A 25,775-nucleotide genomic window follows, 5' to 3' on the forward strand; every position below is an offset into this window, starting at 1 on the left:
TACTTTAAAAAGAAATTCTCCAGGATCATCAGGATACTCAAGATCTTAAGTAGTTATAAATAATAATATACTTACTCTAATGTAGAAGAAAATAATTGAAAATAATTTTGAAAAATTAATGCAAGCTTTTGCAAAGGAAAGAATAATAATGATAAACACATGAGGAAAACAGTGACTATAAAATTCCAAAAGTAATATTAATTGACATTGAGAATTTAAACAAAATCAAAAGATTGTTAGTAAATAGTAATTAAAAACAAAGGAAAACAAAATTTAAATACAGTGGGACTTATCAGGGACTTTGTGAGCTATATACATGTCTAAACACTATGCTGTACACCTGAAACTGATATAATGTGATATGTCAATTGTCACTGAAAAATAAAAAAGTGTATTTAAAAAAGACAGTGGGACCTTAGCAAGTTATTAATCTAGTTATGTGAAAGAATCCAACTTTAAGAAAATATTTCAACTGACAAGTAAAAAGTGTTTTGGATCAAACTTCTTCCCATCCCCCTTAAAAAATCCAGCTAAGGCCCTGGCTGGTGTGCCTCAGTGGACTGAGCATGGGCTGCAAACCAAAGGGTCACCGGTTTGATTCCCAGTCAGGGCACATGCCTGGGATACAGGCCAGGTCTCCAGTGAGGGCCATGTGAGAGGCAACCAATTTGGTGTTTCTCTCCCTCTCTTTCTTTCTCTCTCCCTTCCCCCCTCTCTAAAAATAAACACAATCTTAAAAAAAACACATACACATTAAAAAAATCCAGCTAAGTTTTCATAATAGCATTTGATTGGGTTTCATTCAGATTTTTATATCTGAATCTAAAGCCCTTCTGTAGATGTTGCACATACTCTTTGAGGATTATAGAGGTTTTCAGCAATAATAATACAAGATAAAACAACATTAAATATAAGCTTATGATCTGACTTGTGTGCTAAAAACAAATCAGAAGGTTTGAATTTATAATTCATGAAATGGATTGCTTAGGACAAGTATCAAGATGAGATTTCTTTGGGTCCCGATACCAGCCCATTTTCTTTCTAGGTACTGCTGTTTATCCTGACAAGATTTATGTTAAGGTAATCCCTGTTCCCAAACAAGAGCCACTGTTTTTACATGGAGCCTCAATCCTGTGTCTTTTCTTGTAATGCTAACCCAGAAACATTGAATAAAAAGACTTCCTAATAAATAAGAGCTGTAGTGTTTGGGGTTGTTCTGGACATTAGTTAACTGCAAAAGTCCCAGTAGTAACATAAAAGGTGAAAAGGGAAAGGAAGGAACCAATGAAAAGTTTTAAGGGACTATTATAGAAAGTATAGAATGTTAGAATTAAATAGGGGTTAAAGATCTGGAAAACAGAAGGATTCAGTTGATGAAATAAAAAAAAGAATTTGTTAAATTGATATTTTTAAAGGGACTCATAAGTTTGCATTTATAGAAAGTTATTATTTTTTTAATATGAAGTTAAAGGAGCTTCTGCCAAATACCGAGCTAAAGTTTTCTTGATTGTGTTTGACTCTCTCCATCTCAGGAGTGACAGGTATGGGGGTCCCCTTGCTCAAATTCTCTTTGTACAATATCTGTGTACACAAAACGAATAATCAAATCAGCCGGTACCCATCTTTTAGGTAGACGTCATCTTTAAAATAGTCTCTAAAAGTATTTTTGTTTGTTTTCATAATTATGTAAAAAGGCCTAAGTAACTTTAAGAAACGAACAACTATAGGCCACCTTTGGACATTAAGTCACACACAGTATGATGAATGCGTCTCCGTAGCACTCACGCAGACATGGCCGCCTGGATGCAGACCGAAGTCATTTACTTACATGGGCCTTCTCTCAGTGACAGGGGGATCAGGCCTTATCAAACAGCGCTCAAGTTAACTGAAATTAATATCCATAATGAGTTATCAGTAACTCTACTTTGGATATTAGGGAACTCGATTTCACTGGGGAATGGAAGAGAGAGGTTTGGAGGAATAAAGTAAATATTAACAAATATTAAAAGCTAAATAAATAGGAGCTTTCAATGATCCTGAAACCATTCCAAAGGAAAGCTCAGTTATATCCAGTGTGGTATAAGAAAATAGTTAAGTCAAGGAAATTTGTGTCTCTGAGTTACTAAATATTGCTATGTTTTTTTTGAACCAAAATATTTAAGAATCACATTCTTTTAAGAAAAGCTGCAAACACACACACACACACAAATCAAAGTCAGAATAAATACCACTAAAATTCTACTTAATAGTGACCTTTTAAAGGCATGTTAGATTTTACTTTTGACATTTACCCCACCAGTTAGAAACACCTATTGTTACTCAAGGGTGATGTGAGGAATAAAACACTGAGTATTACAGGCATTTAAAGAAACTAATCAATACTATGTTTTAAGGAAAACAGTTAAAATTTCACACCAGAACTAAAGTAAATACTAAATTAGATTTAGATAGAAACTGAGATAATATTTGGTATCATTGTTTGAATATAAATTTAGTAGTTTTACAGGAAGAAAAGTCAGATGTTTGTAATGTGTTAAAATATTGTTTTAAATAAGAATTAAGGGGTTTTATTTCTGTCCCCTAAGAAATACCGAGCTAAAGTTCTCTTGATTGCGTCTGACTCTCTCCATCTCTGGAGTGATAGCTGTTGGGGTTCCTGTCCCCAAGTTTTCTTTGTACAAAACCTGTGAGATACAAGAAAGTACCCAGAAGACATTCAAAATGAGCACAATGATTAAGGAAGAGAGAAATTGAAAGACAGGGTGTGTGAGGGGGGAGTTCTTTAGTGATAATATTTAGTAAGGATAGTGCTTTTACTTCCAACTTTAATAAACTCTACAATGCTAATTCTGAGAGTAAAGAATTACAATGGAAAGCACTGAGTTATAGGATATGAGTATAGTGACGAGGAATCTGGCATTAATGTTACTTACAGTATTTCACATCTAAGTGCTCACACTCATCAGTTGCTGAAAGTGTTAAAGTACCATCAGGAAATTGAGTCACTGTGTTTAAGTCCGGAGAGTTTAGATCAGGTGATAACACACACACACACACGCACAGCCACAGACACACACAGACACAAACACACACAGAACTGTTGTTAAGATGTTACTTTTCAAAAAAGGATGATGAGTTATTCTGGTAATTTTTTAATGGGAAATGGAGTTTCTTATTTGATATGTTTATAAATACCGAGCTAAAGTTCTCTTGATTGCGTTTGACTCTCTCAATCTCGGGAGTGACAGTGGTTGGAATGCCTGTTCCCAGGTTCTCTTTGTACATAACCTGTAGGAGATAATTAGAACACCGAGAAGGTAAAATGACCGCAAATCCTGTGTATTACAGTCTCATGTCCGCTACTTGGTGGGAACTCATAAAAATAATCTCACTTTCAAATATGACACTCAAGGAATAGGGAAAAGAAATTCCACAAATATTCACCTTCTGTCTTCAAAAGTAGTAATTTTATTCCCTTGAAAACTGCCTACTAAATTGTATATTTTCTATAGTTAGCACTTAGTGGGTTCCTGGAATGCACTCAATAGTAATAAAGTCAACAATGAAAAATAATTTATTCTGTAATATCTTGTCCTAGTGCCTTTAATGTTTCCAATAAACAGAAATCTATTTAACTTAATATATAGGTTTCATGGTTTCAAATTTTCTAATTACACAATTACTCTATTCCTTGAAGTTAACTGAGAATTTTCTGTTTGCTTTGTGTTTTCTACTGAAAATTCCTAAGTGGCCACTAGTCTGTAGGAACCCTTAACATGAGGAGGCTCACACAGTCTACTTCTTCAGGAGGAGCATCTTTCCTTGAAATTTTTACTGGTGATTGCTGGTCACGTAAACTGGTATTTTGCTAATGCAGGTAAGTCCCTATTTGTTAGGGGCAGTATCAGAGGACTGTACATTTTCATGAAGACTGAGAAACTTCCTGAACCTCTAGCCTCCTTCCTCTTAACACTGAATGCTAAGAATTTTTAGCCTAAAGGAATGAATGAACTCTTTTAAAATGGATGGATTCTATAGTATACTTGCACCTGAGGTGGGAGCAACATGACAATTGAGGGCTTTTTGTCACAGATAATGTCCTAAAAATCACCGACCAACTAGTGTTTACATACAAGGAAACTCTCAGGGATCATTAAAAGTGGACCATCTGGTACAAAGTTACATTTCTTTACCCAGCAAGGCAGCAGAACTGACCGTGAGCAGCAGAACAGAAGAGAGTCAGAAAGGCGTGTGCAATGAGAAGTGACAAAGAAGCTAGGGGCTACTTTTCTTGGATTAGTGGGACGAATAACTCTAAGGGAAGCTGCAGGCACCAGGAAGCCAGAGTGTAAGCAGGAAGTGAGAGGGAATGAGGTCTAAATAACAAGATTGACATGCAAAAGAAGTATCAAGTGTTTTCTAATGGAAATTAAATGAGAATTCAGTCCTCCAGGGACTAGAAGGATCTCTAAATATAAGGTCTTCACCTTTTACTGGCCATAAACTATTTCTCAAACTTCACAGTCTCTTGCTAGTAGGTAGCAATTGCTTAGAATCTGCTTATGGATGAGAACGTGTGTGGGTGTGCACCTGAAATTCCTGTTAGAGAACAGGCCTAACACACAATTTAGCCTTGTAGGTAGATGACGGCTAGCACCTTAAACACACACTGCATTTACAAGGAAAGAACAGAGGACACAGGACAAGGAATCTTGAAAGGGAGGGGAGAAGGCTGCAGAGACTTCACAAGACTACCTAGGGTCTTCCGGACGACGGCGAATGTCCTGAGATATATACACATGCACATGCACACAGACATGGACATGTAAACATTATTTCATATTACTTCCATGTTTATATGTACATCTTTGGGGTAACGAACTTGAGATCATCTCCACCTTATGACTACCGTTGGCACATTTCAAAATTGCAGGCATGATGATTGATCAAGAAGACAAGCCCCTTCGGCTCCTTGATCATGTGAAGACAGAGGCGTCTTATCTACTCTTGCAAGTTGCTGTGCTCCTCCCAGGCCCACACCATCCCCAAGGCACGGGAAGCCCTTGGTGGAGGGAAGAAGGGGTGAGGTGGAGCTAGGTAGCAAATGGGATGGGGCCGGTTGCACAAACGTATGCAGGGCAAGCGTGCGGGCCATTACCGAGCTAATGTGCTTCTGCGTCTCCTTGACACGTTTCACTTCTGGCAGGTCAGGGATTGGGGTTCCTTGTCCAATTGCTTCCTTATACTTCACCTGCAGATATAAAAGGGAGAACATGTGTGGTGTGTTTGATTAGTAGCCCCATGTTTTTAAAATCACTATTAGATCACACCAGCTCTAAGCTTAATTTGAATGGGGCCACATTCTGATGTTGGGCCAGAGGAAAACAATGCCTAGGACGAGAATCTTGGTTGCTTTTTGTCTCTTTGGAGGCACAGTAAGGGTGGAGCTTCATACTTCAACTGTAGCCCCTTCTCTTTTCTGTATACTTCAGTGTTTTTATACCCAGCAATTCATTTGATGAGGACAGATACATTCACATACCTACAAGTTCTGTCAGGAAAAAGTCCAGCCATTGTTAATATAATGAGAATGGTCTGCATGACATTGATATCATCTGGCAGCCAAGGAGAGTGGACTGGAATGTGCGTGTGTGAACAATGACAACTTCACTGTACTAGTCAGTGGGGTGGTAGATGTCACTGAGTGAGCATGTGTACTGTGTGGCCATCACATTCAAAATAACTGAGCAGAGCAATGAATCTTCATCAAAGCTTGTGTTCAGCTTGAACATGCCTCCACTTAAACTACTCATATGACTGAGAAGGCTACAGCTATGGACAACTGGTGATTGGCAGCTTCATCAGGGCAATGTACCTGCTCATGCATCACATCTCATGCAGAGTTTTTCTGCAAAACCTCAAATCATCCAGGTGACTCAGCTCCACTACAGCCAAAATTTGGTACCCTGTGACTTCAGGCTTTTCCCAAAACTAAAACCACCTTTGAACAGGAAGCGATTTCAGACCATTGATGAGATTCAGAATAATATGACAGGGCAGCTGATGGTGATTGGGAGAACTGTGTGAGGTCCCAAGGTGCCTACTTTGAAGGGGACTGAGGTGTCACTGTCCTACGTACAATGTTTCTTGTATTCTGTATCTTCTTCAATAAATGTCTCTATTTTTCACATTAAATGGCTGGATACCTTCTGGACAGACCTTGTATATCCAGGAAGGTTAATTCTGTAACTAACAAATTCTTTTTTCTTACAAGTGTCAAAGGGTCTCTACTTAAACAAACTTTAGTCAGGCTCCTCTGAATCCTTGATTTTGGACGTCAACATCCATCTTTGCCTCGCTCAGTTTTAGCAAAAATTTTGATTAAGTCGGTTTAGCCAGAATCTCCTTCCCTTGATATCTGATCACCCTCCACCAAATTCCTGACCCCTCACCAACCCCCAGGTGTGGTATGATCACCCTGGCCTGCCTCCAGCAAGAATCTTGTTAGGTGGGTTTAGCCACAAGCCTTCCTAGTTGAGATGTTTCCTCTGACTAATTTTCTACCCACTGCTCCTCTCCCCGCCCATCCCAAGCTCCTGACTATAAATTCCCACTTTTCCTTGTTGTATTTGAAATGGAGTTCAGTTCTGAATAAATACAGGTTTTTACACTTGACCTTCTGTTTGCGGCAACACAGGCCTCTCCCTGTTCCTTGTCTAACCTCCCTCATGGAGACCGCCCAGTCCCAAACTGACTGCAAGATAACCTGACCACAGGCCCCAATGTCAGCAACTTAGCTGCTTCTGGTGACAAAGATTTGAGTGCAGCTCAGACATCAGTGTAAATTATCAAAGCAGGGCAGGAATTTGGGAAGTGAGTCCACGGTGGGCATCCTTACCGCACTAATGTGGTCCTGTGTTTGCTTCACTCTCATCATCTCAGGCGTCTTTCCAATTGCGGTGCCTGGCGAGAGGTCCTCTTTATATAAGACCTGGACATTCAGAATCAAGGCAGTGTTACACAGAAGAAAGGAAAACCCAGCAGTTCCTGGAGAAAGTCTAGGACACATGGCTTCTGTGAAAACAAAAGCCACTAGAGACTGTCCTCAGGCAAGTGTCAGGGGGTCTGAGGTTCCCACACCAACATCAGGGACTCCAACACACAACATGGGCACTTTCCAGACGCTGACGGTTCTTTTAAGATTATTATACTGTGTTAATGCAGAATGAGAACAACCAGAAAAGGTTGATTTTGAAAAAAACTTGCTCATATGAAACACAACATTGATTAAAGAAATATGAAGTTGGTCAGTTATTTGGTGGGGGGGTGGAGAACAAAAGAAATCACAAGGTCAGAAAGAAACCCACCTTCCTGGAGCAAGACAACACATGTTACTCATGTGTTACTCATGGGATTAAAAACATGAGAGAAAGAAGTTATTTTGTTAGCAGATTTAAGTTGTTATTCAAGTGGTCTCTGGAATGATGATTTTAGAGCAGAGTATGAGGAATTTTAACAAATAACCACAGCATGACCTGGGGAGGTTAGGTGTTGCCTGCATAAACATGAGGCTAGCACGTTTTTAAAGCAGAGAGTGGAATTATTAGGTTAGCATCGAGTGGGGCATAAACAGTAAATATACCGAGCTGAAATTCTTTTGATTTTCTTTAACACGCAGTATTTCTGGTGTGTCCTGAACAACTGTTATTTTTCCTTTACTGTTTTTAAGGTCACACTGGTATTGCAGCTATGAAGAAAGAGTAAATATCTTGTTAAGATTTCAACATTGTTTTATATATTTTTAATTGTACTCTATTGTGTAAAGGAAGTAAAAATCCTGTATTTAAAAATATGTTTCTACCACAATAGTCGTGATCTGATAGCCAAAGGGAAATTCTTTAATAAGAATTTTGAGGAAAGATTAATTTTTAAAAACCTTAAAACTTAGCTTTTAGGTTTTTTAAACCTATGCCAAATTAGTTTTTTTTTAAAATGTATACCTTACCTAGAATTAACTTTGAAAAAGACAGATACTGCCACTACAGAAAAATGGTGATAATTCATATTCATTGTCAGAAAGTCACCAACCAAGTGACAGGTGGGGCTTTCCTGCTTTGATTGGGGATTGAAATGTGTGGGGAGCCTGGAGAAGAAGGCACATGAAAAATGACGTATTCATTTCTCTGACAGAGGGTGGGGGTGTGGGGCTGCCCCGTGGCCCCACTGAGGCGGGATGCCCCAGTGTGTGTGCCCAGAGGCGGTCTCCTTGTCCTGTTTCATCTCAGGTACCAGGGGGCTGTGTTGTAGATGCAACGAAAACTTACAAGGCTGAAGTTCTTTTGGTTCTCCCGGACTCTCTGCATCTCCGGGGTGTCCAAAACCGTTTCATAATATGACATGCCCTTCTCTGCATCTTCCTTGTACTTTTTCTGGAAATAGATTCCAAAACCAGGATGGTGAAGACCGGAGGGGTATGAACCAGTGGACCTAAAATAGCTTTCTCTGCTCAGCAGAGGGAAAGTCTTTTGTATTTTCCTGACTGTGCAAGGATGCTCGGGAGTTGCAGAGCAGAGCCCTCTCTGTGAGTAAGCACCACGCCTTTTCTTTCCTGGATGAGTGAGCCCAGGTATTTAATAGGACCCACTCTCATGGCAAAGCTGGCAGAGGAAGGTGCTGTTGGCTGGTCCACACGAGGGAGGTGACAGCCAGCAGGGCTCCTGGCAGGGACACCGGGATGCCTACAGTGAACTGGATGCACCCAGACTATGCAAAAGGCAGGTGGAGAAAAGCAGGAGGGTTACAGGCCACCAACAAAGCCCCTTGAGAACCAGACTTAGCTGGTGACAAGGACATTTTTGCTGAGCCATGAGCAGGTGGTCAGGGCTGAGGGTTACAGGACTGAGCAGGCAGACGGGACCAGCAGGCGCCTCCAGAACATCCCTCTGGCTTTGCAGACACTGGCCTGGCCAGACTGGTGGCTCCACCAACCTGCCCTGGGGCCACCACCACAACCAGCTGACCAACCAAGCGGCCAAAAACGCTCTGAGTCAGCCACCACTTTTCATGGGCTTTCCCGCCCAGCCCGCAGGGGCTGGTCTCCTCCCAGCCACCTATGCAGCCCATCCCCCAGGACCAAACTAATCGTCCTCAGTTTTAAAAAAGTGGGACACTTACTCTGCCTTAAAGCCCGGTTTTTCTTTTATCACTTGTCACTAAGTCCTTCCACATTTCTCTTTTTTAGCTCCACTTCTGCCACTTTTCAGGGAAGTGTGGGTGTGCAGGGCTGAGAGTTGAGGATGGAAACTAGCTACTTTCCCAATGGGAATAAAACCATTTTTTTCTGTGGTTTTATCTTTCTTTATCTTTGTCTAAATCATATTATACACAGTGGGGGGGGGGAAGTACGTTTACAGTTGTTAGTATACAAAACACAATTTATTCCTGTGCTCTTACTTATTAATTATTGCATTATTTTCCATATGAGCAACTCTAAACTTACTTTTGCTCCACCCTGTAAACAAGTTACACTTATAAGTGTTGAAAAATTTAATCTCCTCAAGAACAACAAACGAGATGCAGTTTGAACCAGGAAGAGATTTTGGCTTGGATTTTGTTCATCTAACAGGAAGCCAGTGAAAGCAGATCTCTGGAAGTAAAGGGCAGTTTACTAGGAACAGATGTTTTCTTTCAGGGAAAAGTCACTTGAATGATTCTTCTTAGTTACGCAAATTTAAGGCAAAGGGTTCTCCTGGTCCTGGGAAGAGGACCAACATCAGACCTCCTTTCCCCTGGCAAAAGCTGTTTCAACTGGTTTGCAGAATTAGTGCTTGTTAGTCCCTAAGAGGGGTGACCAGTTTGTACAAGGAATGTATGGGTATTCTGAGAGGAGAAGGTCTTGGACCTCCTGGCATGAAGGAGTATTCAGAATATTATTCTGGATTTGTGGGTCAGCTCACACTGCTTGCTTGAACCCCACAATGCGAAGTTTGTAAGTTATAAAATACACGCTCCCCAGTGGGACCTGGAAGCAGCATTGTGGACAGCCCAGCCCCAGCGCAGCTCCATCATCACCCAGAGGAAGATTCTGACCTGAACTGGCCGTACTTTAGGTTTGGGGGAACTAGCCCAGAAGAGGCCTAGAAAAGCACGCAAGAGCAGAGTGAGTGAATTAATTGTCCCTGGAAAAGGTCTTCAGGCTGAGGCTGGGGTTTTCCTTAAAGATTAACAAGTCAAGAGGCAGACAGGTTATTTGGCCAGTGAGCCTCTCCCAGCCCCAAGAATTCTGGCTTCTGTGGCTCCCCCAGTGGACACGACATGGTGGTTTGGGGCCCATGTAACTTTGCTGATGAAATTCTTCTCTACTCCCCAGCTCCTAAGTAAAACATTTAGTTCTTCCTTCTGAATGTATCTGCTTCCTAATCGAGCCACTAAGTGGTGATAACTATATTTTTTATGTCTAACTTTATGACACAAAATTATATGTTGCTAATAAAGTGTTTAAATTTAAGATTCCACCAACCTGATTGCCATTAAGAGATCAACTCTGAAGATTAAAGACAAATTAAACAAAACAGATATCCAGGGCCTACTTCAGACTCACTATATGCAGAATTCCATGGTGGAACTGGGAAAGTCTGTACTCCTGGGTGTTTATAAGGCATCACCAGGCCAGATAACTACTGCTTAAGAACTCACTAATCAGAGGACAGAAAACATTCCGATTCAGGGCTACTCAAGTGAATTGTAGACTCCTGTTATCATAGAAGATTAAAGCAAATGAAGGCGCCTCATGGTGTAGGAAGGGCATCCTGCATCTCTTCCTTTCTCTGTCTCTAGGACAATGGAGAGTCATCCTCCATGGGAGGAATCGGGGTTAGAGCGTGAGGTTAGCATCAAGGACATAAACTCAGTATTCTTAGAGAAACTGATAATCCCAACATGGGCTGTCTACTCTGTTTCTTCCAGATTTGAACACAAATTTTACACCCTTGTTTTAAGAGACTTTGCCTCATTAATTATGGGTTCCATGTAAGAGTTCTTCAGTACCTTAAAATTCTCTCATATAATTTATTTTAATTCTGATGCAAAAATCTCAACTTTGGCTCAAACTTGCATCATGGATAGATTCCTCCTCTTTTATGGGGCAAAAGTGTGATTTGAAAAAACCTCCTTAAGAATTAATGGAAAAACTTTGTTCTTCATAACTGGGGTCAATGAGAGATGGCATTTTGATAAATGTCCTTACCTGGCTTGAAAGGTTCTTGACTTGCTGGGCATGAATGATCTCCGGAGTATCAACCACAGATGTGAAATTGGCTTTTTCCATTTCTGCTAATTGCTTATACTTAATCTGCAAAAGAACACCCAACAATTGGGTAAATGTTTACAATGTGCACAACACTTGTTAGTTTAGTTTAAGAGGTGATCAATAATTCTTTTCCAAAAAAATTCATTCACTTGACATTCAACAGACATTTTTCCTATTGTTTATAGCTTTATATTAAAGAGTAAAATTCAGAAAGAATGACAGAGTTCTAAGTTCAACAAAAACTGACAAGGGGATGGAAACAGGAAAGGGGGGAAGGAGAGGGGGAGGGGAGGGGAGGGATAATGAGAGAGATAATCAGCAGATAGTAAGGATTGCCTATATACATGAGAGCTGGAAGCAGGACAAGTAAGCAAAATACCCATACTAATCACTATTAGACAATGTGAAATGCCTAAAAACTGTGTTCTTAATTTAGGCCTTGAAAGGAGGGCAAGAACTTCCAAAATATTCTAGCAAGGAATTGTTTGTGCCCAAGGAAGAGTGAACTGATGAAGAAACAAGACCAGGATGTCAGAGTCTGCCCATCTCCGAGCAGTTGTTTGGTTCCCCAACTTCTGCCCCTTGCTCTGCGTGTCTCCTGTGACTTAGCTCAGAAGGGCAGAAGGAAGCAGGCCCAGGAGAGTCCTTGATCCTTTTATTAGAATGGATTCACCATGTGGATGTTTAAGAATGACACTTCATGCATTCGTCTGTCATTGACCAAGAAGTAAGATAAGAGAAGGACAATTTGTGTTGCTTGTAATCACAGCTCCTTGTGTGAAAGGTTGACATACAATAGCGACACTGACCTCACTGGCAATATCAGTAGCATTCCTGGCCCTCTTGAAATCAGGGGTTTCATTGGCCATGGCGTTCAGGCCTTTTCCTTTGACTTCCAGCTCCAGGTCTCTCTTGTATTCTTTCTACAGCAGCAATAAAAAAAAATTACCTTACTTCCATGGTTATGTAATAAATGCACAGAGTGAATATAAATCCACACATAACATGGCACCTTGCGCTCATCCTTCCCTGCAGTAGGATGCAGTGGTGGCCACCAAAGCCCATGTTAAGGCCACCTTTCGAAGGCCTTCGCATCCTTTATTTAGGACATTAATATATAGAGCAAATTTGAAATCGAGTTTGGTACCCAGCTAGGATTAAACAGGTGCACACCACTCATGTGTGGTGTTTTTATTTAAATGAGCACACCACATGGATCAAGGTTAAATCAAATACTATTAGGTAAATAACAGGTTATGATAGCAATAGGCACTATAGACACAGACTATTATAATATCAACTCGTTAGCAATGAAGACATATTTTATTTAATAGTAATAATCATGTTGGATACAGATTCTGAAATTCAAAACCTCTTTTTTTCACCCTTTTGGGTGTGTGTGTGTGTGTGTGTGTGTCACTTGGCTGAGAAGCTGTCCTGTGAATTAAGTGCACGCAGCTGGCTGAGAACCCACCTCGTTGAGGATCTGAGTGGCGTTCTTCGCTCTCAGCATGTCGGGAGTATCTTCCATTTCGCTGAGACCCTTCCCACGGATGCTTTCCTCTAGATCTTTCCTGTACTCTTTCTGTATCACAACATAAAAGCAGCAACGATGACCAGAAATCCTGGCTTGTTCCTCTCAAGCAAGGAGCCAAAATCCAAAAGATAAAAAGCACTTCCCATTTTAAACAGTTGCAGTTTAGTAAATGAAGATATCAATAAAAGCAGGGATAAGCTTCATCAGTTAGTATTAAATACCCAATAAGAACTAGAAACTAATAACATGGTAAGATAAGAGCGTTTTATTAGGTATTCAATTTAAAAAGGTAGAAAAATTAACGTGGGTAATAAATTAGATAGTAGCACCAAATGTGAACTCAACGTGAAACCCACAAATTTATGCGGTGCTGAAAATGGCAGAAAGAACACGCTGATGAGTGGTGGTAGTGCAGTTATTTCGATCAAGAAAGAAAAGACAGGTGGGCAGTACCTCGCTGGCTATTTTGGTTGCGTATTTGACGTGTAATAAAGCCGGCGTGACCTCCAGGCCAGTCAGGTTTCGGCCTTTGATGGACTCTTCATAATCTTTCCTGTATTCTTTCTAATGAGAGCAGGAAGAAAAGACATGTTAAGAGAAAAATCTTTATTATCATTTATTTCTTAATTTTAGGAGGACAAAATATTACGTTTTCCTTCTATGTTGGCCTCTTAACTTCATCATAGTTCTGCTGATAGGCATACATATGAAACATGTCTGATTGTATAGAGCAAGTGGCCCCAGGGAAACGCAGAGGCTGGGAGACTTTGAAGGGCCCTGCGTTCAAGCCGTGACTGGGGCCAGCCTTCCAGAGAGCAGGAGGAAGCACCTATGAGCCATCAATACTCTTTATCTACTGTCATCTCTCCAGAGGACATTTTGCTTAGGGCAACAAAAGATTTTACTTCTGAATTATAAGTAAATGACTCAGAGGAAGGAGAATTGAGGGCACCAAATAAAAACTTGGCCTTTTGCATAATCATGACCTATTATTATTTTTTAAAAAGATTTTATTTATTTAGTTTTTAGAGGAAGGGAGGAAGAAAGAGAGGGAGAGACACATTAATGTGAGAGTGAAACACTGATTGGTTGACTCTCAGATGTGCCCTGACTGGGGATTGAACCTGCTAACCAGGCATATGCTCTGACTGGGAATCAAACCAGTGAATGACTTTTTGCTTTGCGGGATGACACCCAACCCACTGAGGCACGCTAGTCATGGCATGACCTATTTTTTAAAAAGATTGTATTTATTTACTTTTACAGAGTGGGGGAAAGCGAGAAAGAGAGGGAGAGAAACATCAACGTGTGGTTGCCTCTTGTGCACCCCATACTGGGTGGGGTCCTGACCCACAATCCAGGCATATGCCCTGGCTGGGAATCAAACCGATGACCCTTTAGTTCACAGGCTCACACTCAATCCACTGAGCTACACCAGCCAGGGCTGGTCTGTTATTTTTAATCACTAAATACATTACGTGGACAAAGTTATTTTTAGATTCTCTGCTTACATTTTTAAAATAGGAATTATGGCACCTTGACTATGTTTTGATAAATTTATTGATCACTGATTTCCTTTTGTTTGTCTTAGGGCTACCTATTAAGAGAAGAGTAATCCAAAGCTGATGGTAAGTCTATGCAGAGGGAACATTTAATTCATATGTGTGTGTGTGTGTGTGTGTGTGTGTGTGTATGTATTCAATATAACTTCTTCAGTGTTAGGAATAGTTTGCTATGTTCTAATTCTATAAAAATGGTAGTTTAAATAAATAAAACATGTGGTAAATTTTACTATTCTGAACATTTTTGATAACTGAGCCATAGGATTTTGTGATGGGAAATATTTTAGTGATCACATGTTAAAAATCCCATCGTCCACCCCTTTTGGATAGCAGAAGGCTGGAAACACTCATGGGCAGAGTTTGTTTTCATCAGGCAGACGGTGTATTTGTTGTGTGGCTTTGTAGGACTTACCCCGCTTTGCATCTGCTGAGACTCTTTGGCAGTAATGTACGTTGGTGTTTCAAAGTCCAACATGGGCTTTCCTCGTTCCTTTTCATATTTTTCCTTGTATTTCACCTGGTGATAAAAAGCCTCATCAGCTATCTCTTCTCATGTCAATTTATAGACAGACACCAATTTAAGGATTGTACTTTTCAACTGATACTTATGTCTAATTGGGTGGCATCTCTGCTACTCAAAACATATCCAGAACCTTTTTGTTGCTGCCTAGGGGAAAATGTGTGTTTACAAGGATGATCAGAATTTGTGTTCAGTTTACAGAGACAAGGAATCACTGCTGAAGGACCAGCAGAGAGAAACACTGAGGTGAGGAAATGCATGGGAAAATCACCATGGGTAAAGTTGACCAAGATCTGATATGTATAGATGTGAACATTTTAACCATGGCAGTAGTCATTATTTCTGATTTTTAAAATCTCAAGTTTTTCTTTCCTAGGAACTGTTATCAGTCACCTGGGGTCTTGGTTTAATAAATAATGCATGAAACTTTATAGGTTAATAACCCTATCTAGGTCATAATCAGTCACATATTTAACACAACCAAAACTGATATAAAAACGAAAACTAGTTTACACATTGACTGACTTACAAATAAACATGACATTTTATAACCCACCCCAAACGCTATTTTATAAGTAGAATTCCCTTATCCTCACGGGATTAGAGGACAGAGGCCCTTGTTCGTGGAGCATCTTGGGGGCAATGCTCAATACCAGTACTTTTTCTTGCAACAACACTTTAGTCTAGAGGCCTAGGGGCATGTGCTGCTTTATAGATGACACGGGGACATTTCTAGTGACTTAGCCCTCTTGGGTAAGGCCCAGCAGAGGACCTTAGGAATGCTGAATTTGCAACATGGGAGGTCACATGACAGCAAGCCCCTTCTCTCAGTTCTTTTCTTAATTACTTCACTTTGAAATCTTAAGTATCTCTTTTTCTTTAAGAACTTAATTACTTTAAAATGTGCAGTTTCTGAAATACCCAGAGACGACCTCTATGGTAGATCTGATCATATGACTTCTCTGCTGAAAATCTCCCTGAGCGTCCCTGTCTGCCATTGTTTCCCAACCTGTGGGCAGGCTCACCAGGGCACAGGGGAGTGCCCTCGTGAGGGCACAGCAAGGGTGGTCTCCCTTGCTGCATAATGCTATGCCTCCTCCAATTCAGTAACCTGTCTCACACATGTTACATGTATATGAACTATTTCTCTGATACATGCTGATGCTGTCATCATTTATAACACAAACATTTGTTTCCAAATGCTACTAAATTCAACACCCCTTATATCTTTGGGCATTTTCTCAATATTACTGAACCCATAACTACTCTCCTGGGGGAACCCACAAAAGTTTTTGACACTGTAGATAGAGAAGCATCAGGGAAAGGGTCAGCCTTGGCGAACTTACTATGCTCTGCAATTCTGTGGCCTCCTTCAGGTGAAGCTGCTCCAGGTTATCGGGTATCGTGTGGTAGTGGCCTTTACTCTTCTCATAGTTCTTCTTGTACTGGTACTGAGGGGGGATGGCAAAAAGGGAGCAGGGGTGTCAAAGCTGCTTGGCGCTCCTATTTTTCATCTTAAGATTAGACATGTACACAGCAGCAGCAGCAAGACCAAATTAAAATGAGCAAACATGAATTCGGGGGTCACGAAAACGTTTTAAAGGATGAAGATTCATGTTCAGTATTGTTGCTAATATGGGACGCAGACACTTAGGTTATATGGCTGATTCAAAGTAGGTTTTAAGAGTGAAAAGTTAAAAGTGAAAGAAGTTCTTTAAAGGAAGAAAGGGATTGGTTCATCGGAAAAAAAAGTAATATTCTAAAAATAAAAACATTTTAAAAACATTCCAAGAGGTGTCACAGTCAGTGGAGAGGTGTGGGTTAACGTAAGTGAGAAGAGTGCACTCAAATAAGAGAAGAGCTTTCCGAGCAATCTAGTGTCTCAGTAGCAGAGATGGAGACGCATGTGGGCTCAGAAAAGGCATCTGGGGCAAGTGGGTGACACGAACTGTTTCTGGAGTAAATGAGCTTACAGAACTGGCTAGTTGGCTTGTGTTCAGGACATGATTCATGATCAGAGATTCCTTCATGTCAGTCACAGGTTTGTGAAGTTTCTTCAGGTCAGCCTTATATTTCACCTGTATGTTAAGAGGAAAATAAATCACCTAAGTAGGACATGGTAAACAGTATGAATAGAAACCCTGATAAGACTCATCCCCAAACAAATGTTGGAAATGGTAATGAAAAACCATTCCTTACTCATGTAGCCAAAGACTGGAAACACAATTAATCAACAGATGAATGAATAAACAACATGTTTATATACACAATAGAATATTATTTAGCTATGAAAAGGAATGAAGTCCTGATATATACTATAACACGGATGAACTTTGAAAATATTAAGTGAGGTGAAATCAGGCAGAAGAAAAAAAGGACAAATATTATATGATCCCATGTGTATGAGATCTCTGATAGGCAAATTTATAGAAATACACAGTAGGTTAGAGATTACCCGGGTCTGGATTGTGCAGAACGGAGAATGATTTGCTTAATACAGAGTTTCTATTTGGGGTGATGACAAACTTTTGGAAATGATGGTGGTAGCTGGACAAAATTGTGAGTGTAATTAATTCCACTGAGTTGTGCACTTAATAATAATAAAAATGACAAATTTCAAGTTATGTGTTTTACTCCAGTTTAAAAAAACCTCAAAAGTAATAATAATAATAAACACACCTCACTTGCGAGATTATTAGCATCTTTCATGACTTTGTAGAGCTGGCTGTCTTTCGGGTTGTATTTTGGTGTCTTACCCTTCTCTTTGTCGAAATTTTCTCGGTATTTAACCTAAGAGCAAATGCAAAGATCCAAATTATTCTTGAACATGAATGATTTGAGGACCGAGGAATGGAGGAAACATAAGTGCAAAAGAATATGTGTTATACATAAAGTGATCACATAATCTATAATTCAAACTAGGATATTTTTATTAGTAATTCAGTTGGGAAAACAGTCAATCAAGAATAAGATCCAGTGATATAGTATTTGGCTTGTTCATTTTTATATCATCCAGAGGCATGAAAGAGAATCACCTCCTTGTAACGCAAAACAAAAGTAAATAGAAAATGCATTAGGCTGAGTTCAGGGGTGTGATCTGAAGTGTTTGACCTGGAGTACCTCAGCCTTCCTCACTAGAAACCTGAAAGCATTTTAGGCCTTTGCAAGGAGTTCAAAGGTTTGTCTATAATCAAGAAGGCTGAGATGTTAGAAATCTGATAAATTAGGAGAATTTATTGTTATTTTAAAATAGTTCTTTGGCTACATCACTTTAATTTTTTAAACTTGGCAAAAAATAGCATAGCTTCTGAGTAAAAAGAATGAAGTTTAGGAGATAATGTCTCCCACACCATTTCAGGCTAGAAGAAAGAAAGAAGTAAGCTACTTTAGAATAATGAGAAAATAGGATTAAATATACCTATGCAAAAAACTAAATTACTTCAATTAGAAAAATAAGTACAATGCCTGGCACTAATAGTTGTTCAATAAATGTGATTTGATTGAATGAAAGGAAGAAACAGTCATTATGCCTAGGTAAAATAGCTAAAGAAGATGTTTCATTTGTGAGAAAATTCAACAGAATAAACTGAAACTGACAGAAACATTTCCTTACTGAAAAATGGACTACTGCCTTTGTCAAGAGTATTGTAGGGCCCTGGCTGGTGTAGCTCAGTAGATTGAGTGTGGGCCTGTGAACCAGAGGATTGCAGTTCGATACCCAGTCAGGGCACATGCCTGGGTTGCAAAACAGTTCCCAAAAGGAGACGCATGAGAGGCAACAATACATTGATATTTCTCTCCCTCTCTCCTTTCCTTCCTTCTAAAGATAAATAAATAAAGTCTTTAAAAAAAAGAGTATTGTAGGATTAAGTCTAGAAGTAGAAGGACGAAAAATGAGCTATCTCTAGATGTTATGGGTAGGATGAAAGACTCACTCAAAGTTAGCACACCAGGATTCGGTCACTCCAGTATTTTACTGTACAGACATTTCAAACCAGTACTCCTCATGCTTCATAACTTCACTTTCCCACAACTTGACATATTCAGCAGAACAGACACAAAATGAGACAGTTCAAATGCTAAGAACAATGACATCCGTCACCTCAGAGAAAATGCATTCACAAGGCCGAGACTCATTTATATTGGAAAAACCTACAGTGGAAATGCATGGGAAAAAATAAGCATGCAAAACAGTACTGTATACACTGAGACAGACACAGGAAGAGGCAGAAATGCAACATAAAAGGAAAAGAAAATGTAAACGAATGCTACAATGGCTCCTCTCTGAGAAAACTCCCTTCTCAAAATACAGAAATGAAAAGCCTGCTAAAGAAAGTCAGAGTCGGTGAGCTGGTGTCTGGACCCAAAGGAAACCTTTTCTAAGAGTTGTATGAACCCGTGAGACGAGGCTTGATCCCAGGGGCCACAAACACAGACGCACAAAGTAACTAGATGTCCACAGTCGGGCTGAAGAAGAAATGTTACAAAGGTCCATCCCGAAGGAGAGTAAATTTACTTCTTTTAGAAGGACATTAGATTCCTCTTTCTATCTTTTAGAAAACAACTTCTTTCTGAAGAGATATTTACTTGAAGAGCAGCAAATCCATTGGTCTTGCTTCAGTATCTTTTTCTTCTGTTAATTTCAAGTAAACCTAACTTTTCAAATTTTTGATGAAAAAAATCTGTGCCTCCTTTTCCCACAGGAAGGTCCCTGAGCAAATGCGCCCTATAGAACTACTAATATGGATCTGAATTCAGCACAAGAAGGCCTTTGTTTTAGACTGGATCTTCTTAAGAACTACTTAGTACATCTTGAAAGATGTGGACACACATGTCAGACTTAGAACTCCAAGAATTCTTGGACTAGGCACCAAATACAGTAAATCCCTGGGAGTGGACTCAGCAGTGAGCACAATGAGGCTACACACATGTGCACTATGGGATGGTAAAGCCTTCCTTTTCTTGTTAGCCTTGCGAGGCTGAGAGGCCACCTATACACTGCCCTGTACCAGCCGTTGCAACACCAGTGTCTGCGATTCCATTAGGCTCTGGTATCGGCTTATGTGGATGTAGTCTAGGAAATGGTTTCAAATCAATTACTCTCTCAACGTTTAATTAAATTTAGAGGTCTACATCCCCATTAAGCTCCTTATCAGGGACTTGGTACTTTTAGAGACTGAAGAATAAGCCCAAGAATTAGAAAGTTTCTTGCTATTAAGACTGTAAAACAGAGGGCGAAAGAACTGTGAGTAAATACATTTTAAGGAGTCTATTCTGTTGATCCGTAATATGCCTGGACTGAGTGCCAGTATTACATGTATTAAACATCAACAATGGCCATCAGCAAAGGCTTTCTCTGTGTGGTTGAAGTTTAGATTCTTCATTTGTTTTCATTTTATCTTTTAATTCAATCTTTGTCAGTGACCCCCCAAAACACTGGGAGGCTGTGTCCAAGTCTAGTCTCTTCCTATCCCAAATGGTGTGTTCCAGAGGGAAAGCTTCATGCAAGAAAAGATGGCTGTGTGCAAAAGTATATTCTTTGACACATGTCCACAGCATTCTACACATTCCAACATAAAATCAACAGGAAAGAGGGCAACTTAGTCAGTCACCTGACCAAGGCTAGGAAAGTTGACAGGAAAAAGAGAAAGACAGAGATCTCAGCTTGCTGGTGCCAGTCTTACATCACTGATGAGTACATTAATTTTCTTAAGATGCCTCATCATAGGGGTGTCATAAGATGCGGCGCCGTGCCCGTGTCCTCTCCTTTGGCCTTTGAGGTATTCTGCCTAGAGTGCCAGCAAGACAGCAAAGTCAGGATGGGGACAGCCCACAGAGAGGGGAAGCCTTGCTGGGCCAGGGGCCACACCCTGACGCTGTACATCACGAGGCAAGCATTTCACAGGAAGTGAACCTAAGAAGGTGAGCTTGTAAAGAGAGCTGGTGGGGTCTCATTCTCTACATCATTGCATTCACTTAAAATCAGACACCTGAGCCTCCTGATTTTTAAAAACAGCAAAGTCTTCAGGATGTCCACATCAAAATGAATTTTGTTTTTCACTTGATCATGGTATGACTCAGGAAATTTTAAAACATATTAAAAATATTTACATTGAGAAAACTCATTCCATTTCATTACTTTGGAGATTACACTGTTTTTGTTGGTGATTTCATATCTTGGTCTCCAATGCTTCTGCAATTCATCAATTTATAATAAAAACATTGCATAGGAGTTTTAAATTAAAAAACTTTTAAAAGTCATATTTGCTTGTCATCAGTCATCTGAACCTTTGTCTCTTTGTGACCATGGGTTGTTCTGTCACCTGATATCACTGCTTTCTATCTCCCCAAAGATTGGGATCCCATGGGTGCTATGGCTGAGACTCATGTATGTAGTAACCAAATATATCCCAAACCCATTTCTTTAAGAACATACTTGAGAGAGCAGACAATGAAGAAGAAGGTAAAACTTGCAAATCAGAGAAGAAATAAGATATTCTTCAGCTCAAGTCCTATAGGACTAGAACTTGCTCTCTAAAGAGCTGGTGGCAGATCATGGGGTCTCAGGGCTGAAGTCTAAAAATACTCGGGGAGATTCTAGATAACAAGGGAAATTAGGTGATGTGGCAATCAGGTTGGGCACCACGTTTCTGAGTCCATCTTCTTACTAATAGGAAATCTGCTAGAATGAAGCCTTCCTCCTCACTTATCATCCCACCTGTACTTACTTATTCATGGACATATCATCGGAAGACATCTACCCCCCCCTAGTTCCTAGCCCAGGCATTTTATAGGTATGTTCAATGAAAGAATAAGGATTCCTGCATCCAGATGGATTCTAGAAATTAGAATTTCATGACTCTTGCATGTCAACAAGATCCCACAGGCGAGTCAAGTATGAAGCAAGCCCTTGGTATATAATTCTGAATGCCTGAGGAGAGGTTCCAAAAGGAGCTCACAAGCTGATGTTTTTGACTCATACCCATACATGGAAAAGTGGGGAAAAACAAAGGCCTAGAGATGTCAGCCAGAAACATGAAAGGAGGTCCTGAGCACACTCTTCCGGACCTGATGTTCCAAACCTTTGCAGGGCTATTAAAGACCCAGCATCAATTTAGTCACCAGTATTGCACTTTCCTTCTGGGAATCTGTTCTGCCGCAAGGTTTTAAAATCTCCGCACGTTAGAGCTGCCTCCTGCCCATCTGCATTACCTGGCTGCTCAGCTTGGCCGCCTTCTTGGCCATTTCGATGTCTGGGCGACCGAGCATGCTTAACCCATGGCTGCCCTCCTTCCGGTGCTTGGCCCTGTACTCCACCTGGATCAAAGGAAACCAAAATGGGCAATGTATTCTCAGTGGTGGGTGCCGTGCACTACTTTTGGCAGTGACCACTGGGGACCAGGGACATTTTAACTATGTCTTCACCTCACTGGCCTGCTTGGCTGCCTGCGTGGCCTTCTTGATGTCTGGCCGGTCAGCCACTGTGGTGTAATGCAGGTTTTCTTTGGCATCTTTTCTGTAAGCGACCTTTATATGGAGGGGGAAAAAACATTTACTCCTTTGAGAGCTATCCTATTTTTTCAAAGTCCTCATTAAGTGAAATAAATTTTTTCATTAAAACCAAACTGATCCCACCACCATATTTATTAAACTAGGAGATGCAGATATTAGGGTGACTGCAACCAGCATGCACCAGCGTGTGGTCCGTGGGCTCAGTGGGCCCCCGAGAGTGGCAAGAGGAGGGACTTACGTCACTCTGCTTCTTGGCCACTTCCATGGCATGTTTCACGTCTGGGGGCTCCAGCATGATGGAGTAGTTGGACTTCCCTTTCTCCTTGACAAACTTCTTTTTGTAATTTGTCTAAAAATAGCCAGAGTTACATATGTGAGCAGAGGAAGCTGGGAACAGAATTGATCTCCTTGAAGAACTTTGAGAAGATCTCCAGGAAAAACCAGGGCTCCCCATCACGGACTGGTCTGGAACTCGGATCTCTAATCCATACTCTAGTTTTCTCTCTGATTTCTGCTTTGTAACCCAATACTGGAACCACACACCAATCTTTGGGGAAATGACTACAAGGAACTTAAGCTCTTTAACGCACCATTTCTACCTTTTAAAAATATATGGAATGTATAACAAATATGTGGAACTGCCCGCTATTTATCAAAGTAGGGGGCAGAGACTACCGAGATACAAAGGGGTGATGTTACTTCTCTAAAGTCGTTTAGCAGTTTAATGGCAGGAGAAGCCGATCTTCATCAGCAGTCTTTTCTCCCCTTTATTAACTCTAGGTTAACAACATCTTACCTTGCTGGATAACACATCCTGTGGCACTACACACATCTGCCACACTTGCCATAATTGGAAAGCTAATACATAATGACTTGCCCTTTGAATCAGAGTTCAAAACTCACAGACAGGTATTGATGGTAAGAGTGAGGTGACATAGAGCAAAGTGTTTGCAAGCGAAACAGCAGCTTGCAGCCTTTTGCTGGCTCCTAAGGTAAAGTTGCATTGCTGCAGCCTGGAGTCCTGGGGCCGGCCACTTACATCACTGACGTGCTTGGTCACCTCCTTGACGCGAATTGTGTTCGGGGTTTCTGGCAGTGTTGTGTAGGAGCCCTGGGCCAAGTGCTTCTTCACGTAGTCCTTATACTTGTTCTGAGGGAACCCACAGAAACCTCGTTAGAGTGTCTGGCTGGACATTAGCCCAAGGTGAAAGCGGAGCGTAGGGGAGCTGGGGGTACCTCGGACACCAGGTTGCTGACGGTCTTGGCCAGGAGGATCTGGGGGGTGTCAGGCACAGCATGGCAGCTCCCCCTTTCCTTGACGTGTTTCTCTTTGTATTTCAGCTGCCGGGGCGAAACAAGCGTATCTTTAGCTCTTTTGTGTCACCTGCATATTTTTATTAGGCTCCCAAGTCACTAGATAGAGCTGGGAGAATAGCATTATTGACACAGCAGCAACATAAAACTCAGTCACAGATTTGATCTTTGAAAATCTTGGGAAATATGCAGTAATAATCTGTCTCTTGCAAGTCGAGACTTTAATAACAGTCACAACGGGTCTCGCAATGAATTTTTATACATATAGCCTAGTTCAAAGCACTTCCAAATAGAACACCTGACCCAGCTTCCCCTCCCAAAGCCCAGGAGGCATTATTATTCCTCCTTTCCAGACAAGGAAACTGCAGCATAGGAACAACAGGATCCCACAAACATGAATTAGGCTCCTTATAGATCCAGCGGTGCCTGCAGATTCCCAGTTCTTGCTGTGTGAGTTTTCTTGAGGTTCGAGAAAGGTCAAAAGCGGTCCCCTGGATTGAATAGCTTCCCCCTGCTGCCACCCTCCTCTGCCACAGCGTTGGTGTTCACGGGCTGGGGGGTGGGGCAAGGCCGTGTTTCCGGACCCATGCCTGAGCTCCCACAGTGCAGCCCTCAGTCCTTTCCTGGGTGTCCCTGGGGACTGTGCTGCAGACGATGGCCCTGAGTGAGGGCCCGTATCCCAGAGGAGACTGGGTACTTACATCACTTTCTATTAAGGAATTCCTCAGGGCCAGCACCATGTCTTTGTCGTCAGTGACAGAAAGCTTGCAACCCTTGAGGAACTCTCGGTCCAGCTTGTATTCAAACTGTCACAGAAGAAAAGCAGAGGAAGATGGGAAAGGGGGACAGGCACAGGGGAAAGCCAGGACTTGATTAAATCCGGTAGGAGTCCTCCTCTTCAAGAGGGCTTGCTACCCACATGGGGCAGGGTGTTGCTGGCCCCTCAGCTGGCGCTGAACTTTTTTCCAGCCATGGGGCCAAGACCAAGCTCCCAGCCTGCTTGCCACAAGCCCCACCCCAGCCTCGCCTGGGACTCTGAACCATCTGTGTCTGGGCCTGGCCATGAGAGACCAGGCTCTGTGGCCAGGTCTGCTTCCCCAGCTTGCCCTTCACTCCCCACAACCCTCCTGTCCTTCTTGGACCTCAAATGAGCTAGGTTAAAACCCACGACAGTGGTTAATATAAATAATTATTCAATTTTCTGCCACAGGCACATCCCTCCTATCTCACATCGCTTTGCTGCAGGGATGACTTGGCAGCCTGGATGAAGTCCGGTCGGTCAGGGGTCCACCTCCAGTGGGCCTTGTTGGCTTCATACAGCTTCTTGTAGTCCAGCTGTTTTTCACAAGAGGAAAACAAGTCACGTCAGTCAGTGGGCTGAGTTCCTAACCACACGCATGGCTCAGAGGGACTCATCTTTGTGCAAGAGAAAGCCCCAACTGAAATTTCTCTACAACACATGTAGCTAGTCAGCCACTCAAGAGGTCATTTTGTGGGAAGGACATTTTGGTCCCAAAACAGGGGCTAAAATTTTTAAAGACCTCTGGGTGAAATGTTTCTACAGTTTTTCTAATTCTGCCAAGTGTAGCTTAATTATCATCTTTTAATTGCTAACTAAATTCAGGTTCAATTTTAAAAATCTTGAACGCATATAGTAAATTATTTTGTGCCAGGTACTTTTATAAGTGCTTTATAAATATTAACTTATTTAATCTTTGTAACAACTGCATGAAACTGACCGCTGAGGAACTGCCTACAAGGATTAAGTAAGATGCCCAAGGTGGGACAGCTGGTAAAAAAGGTGGAGCTGGGATTCAAACCCAGGTGATCTGGCTTCAGGGTGCTTGTGCACTTGCCAGACTTTCATCTGAGTTGGCTGCTTTGAGCCAAATCTGAGGCACTGAAGTGTCTGTAATTTAAGCTGATTTTCTTTGAGAAGAGCTCTCTCTATTGGCCACATTTCTCTACTCATACTTTCTCGCTTTTTGTCACGGCTTAATTTGTACATAAAACGCGCATGCA

At 41.2% G+C, this 25,775-nt stretch overlaps 1 protein-coding gene across 1 annotated transcript in view; it reads right to left on the reverse strand.

Annotated features, from left to right (window-relative positions):
- The window catches only part of NEB (nebulin), a 203,314-nt gene that overhangs the window by 11,203 nt on the left and 166,336 nt on the right, over window positions 1–25,775 (reverse strand). The window contains exons 132-153 of the mRNA XM_037027771.1: window positions 24,984–25,088; window positions 24,455–24,559; window positions 23,676–23,780; window positions 23,479–23,589; window positions 22,678–22,788; window positions 22,353–22,454; window positions 22,140–22,244; window positions 17,607–17,717; window positions 16,901–17,005; window positions 16,274–16,378; window positions 14,820–14,924; window positions 13,299–13,409; window positions 12,783–12,893; window positions 12,118–12,231; window positions 11,246–11,350; window positions 8,325–8,429; window positions 7,643–7,747; window positions 6,899–6,991; window positions 5,159–5,251; window positions 3,196–3,288; window positions 2,592–2,684; window positions 1,489–1,581 (exon numbers count right to left, since the gene is read on the reverse strand). Coding sequence (XP_036883666.1) covers window positions 1,489–1,581; window positions 2,592–2,684; window positions 3,196–3,288; window positions 5,159–5,251; window positions 6,899–6,991; window positions 7,643–7,747; window positions 8,325–8,429; window positions 11,246–11,350; window positions 12,118–12,231; window positions 12,783–12,893; window positions 13,299–13,409; window positions 14,820–14,924; window positions 16,274–16,378; window positions 16,901–17,005; window positions 17,607–17,717; window positions 22,140–22,244; window positions 22,353–22,454; window positions 22,678–22,788; window positions 23,479–23,589; window positions 23,676–23,780; window positions 24,455–24,559; window positions 24,984–25,088 — 2,286 coding nt within the window. The remainder of the gene's footprint in view (window positions 1–1,488; window positions 1,582–2,591; window positions 2,685–3,195; window positions 3,289–5,158; window positions 5,252–6,898; window positions 6,992–7,642; window positions 7,748–8,324; window positions 8,430–11,245; window positions 11,351–12,117; window positions 12,232–12,782; window positions 12,894–13,298; window positions 13,410–14,819; window positions 14,925–16,273; window positions 16,379–16,900; window positions 17,006–17,606; window positions 17,718–22,139; window positions 22,245–22,352; window positions 22,455–22,677; window positions 22,789–23,478; window positions 23,590–23,675; window positions 23,781–24,454; window positions 24,560–24,983; window positions 25,089–25,775) is intronic.

Source organism: Sturnira hondurensis, unplaced genomic scaffold, assembly GCF_014824575.4.
Source record: "Sturnira hondurensis isolate 20B ecotype Veracruz unplaced genomic scaffold, ASM1482457v3 Scaffold0019428, whole genome shotgun sequence".
Classification (NCBI taxonomy): Eukaryota; Metazoa; Chordata; class Mammalia; order Chiroptera; family Phyllostomidae; genus Sturnira; species Sturnira hondurensis.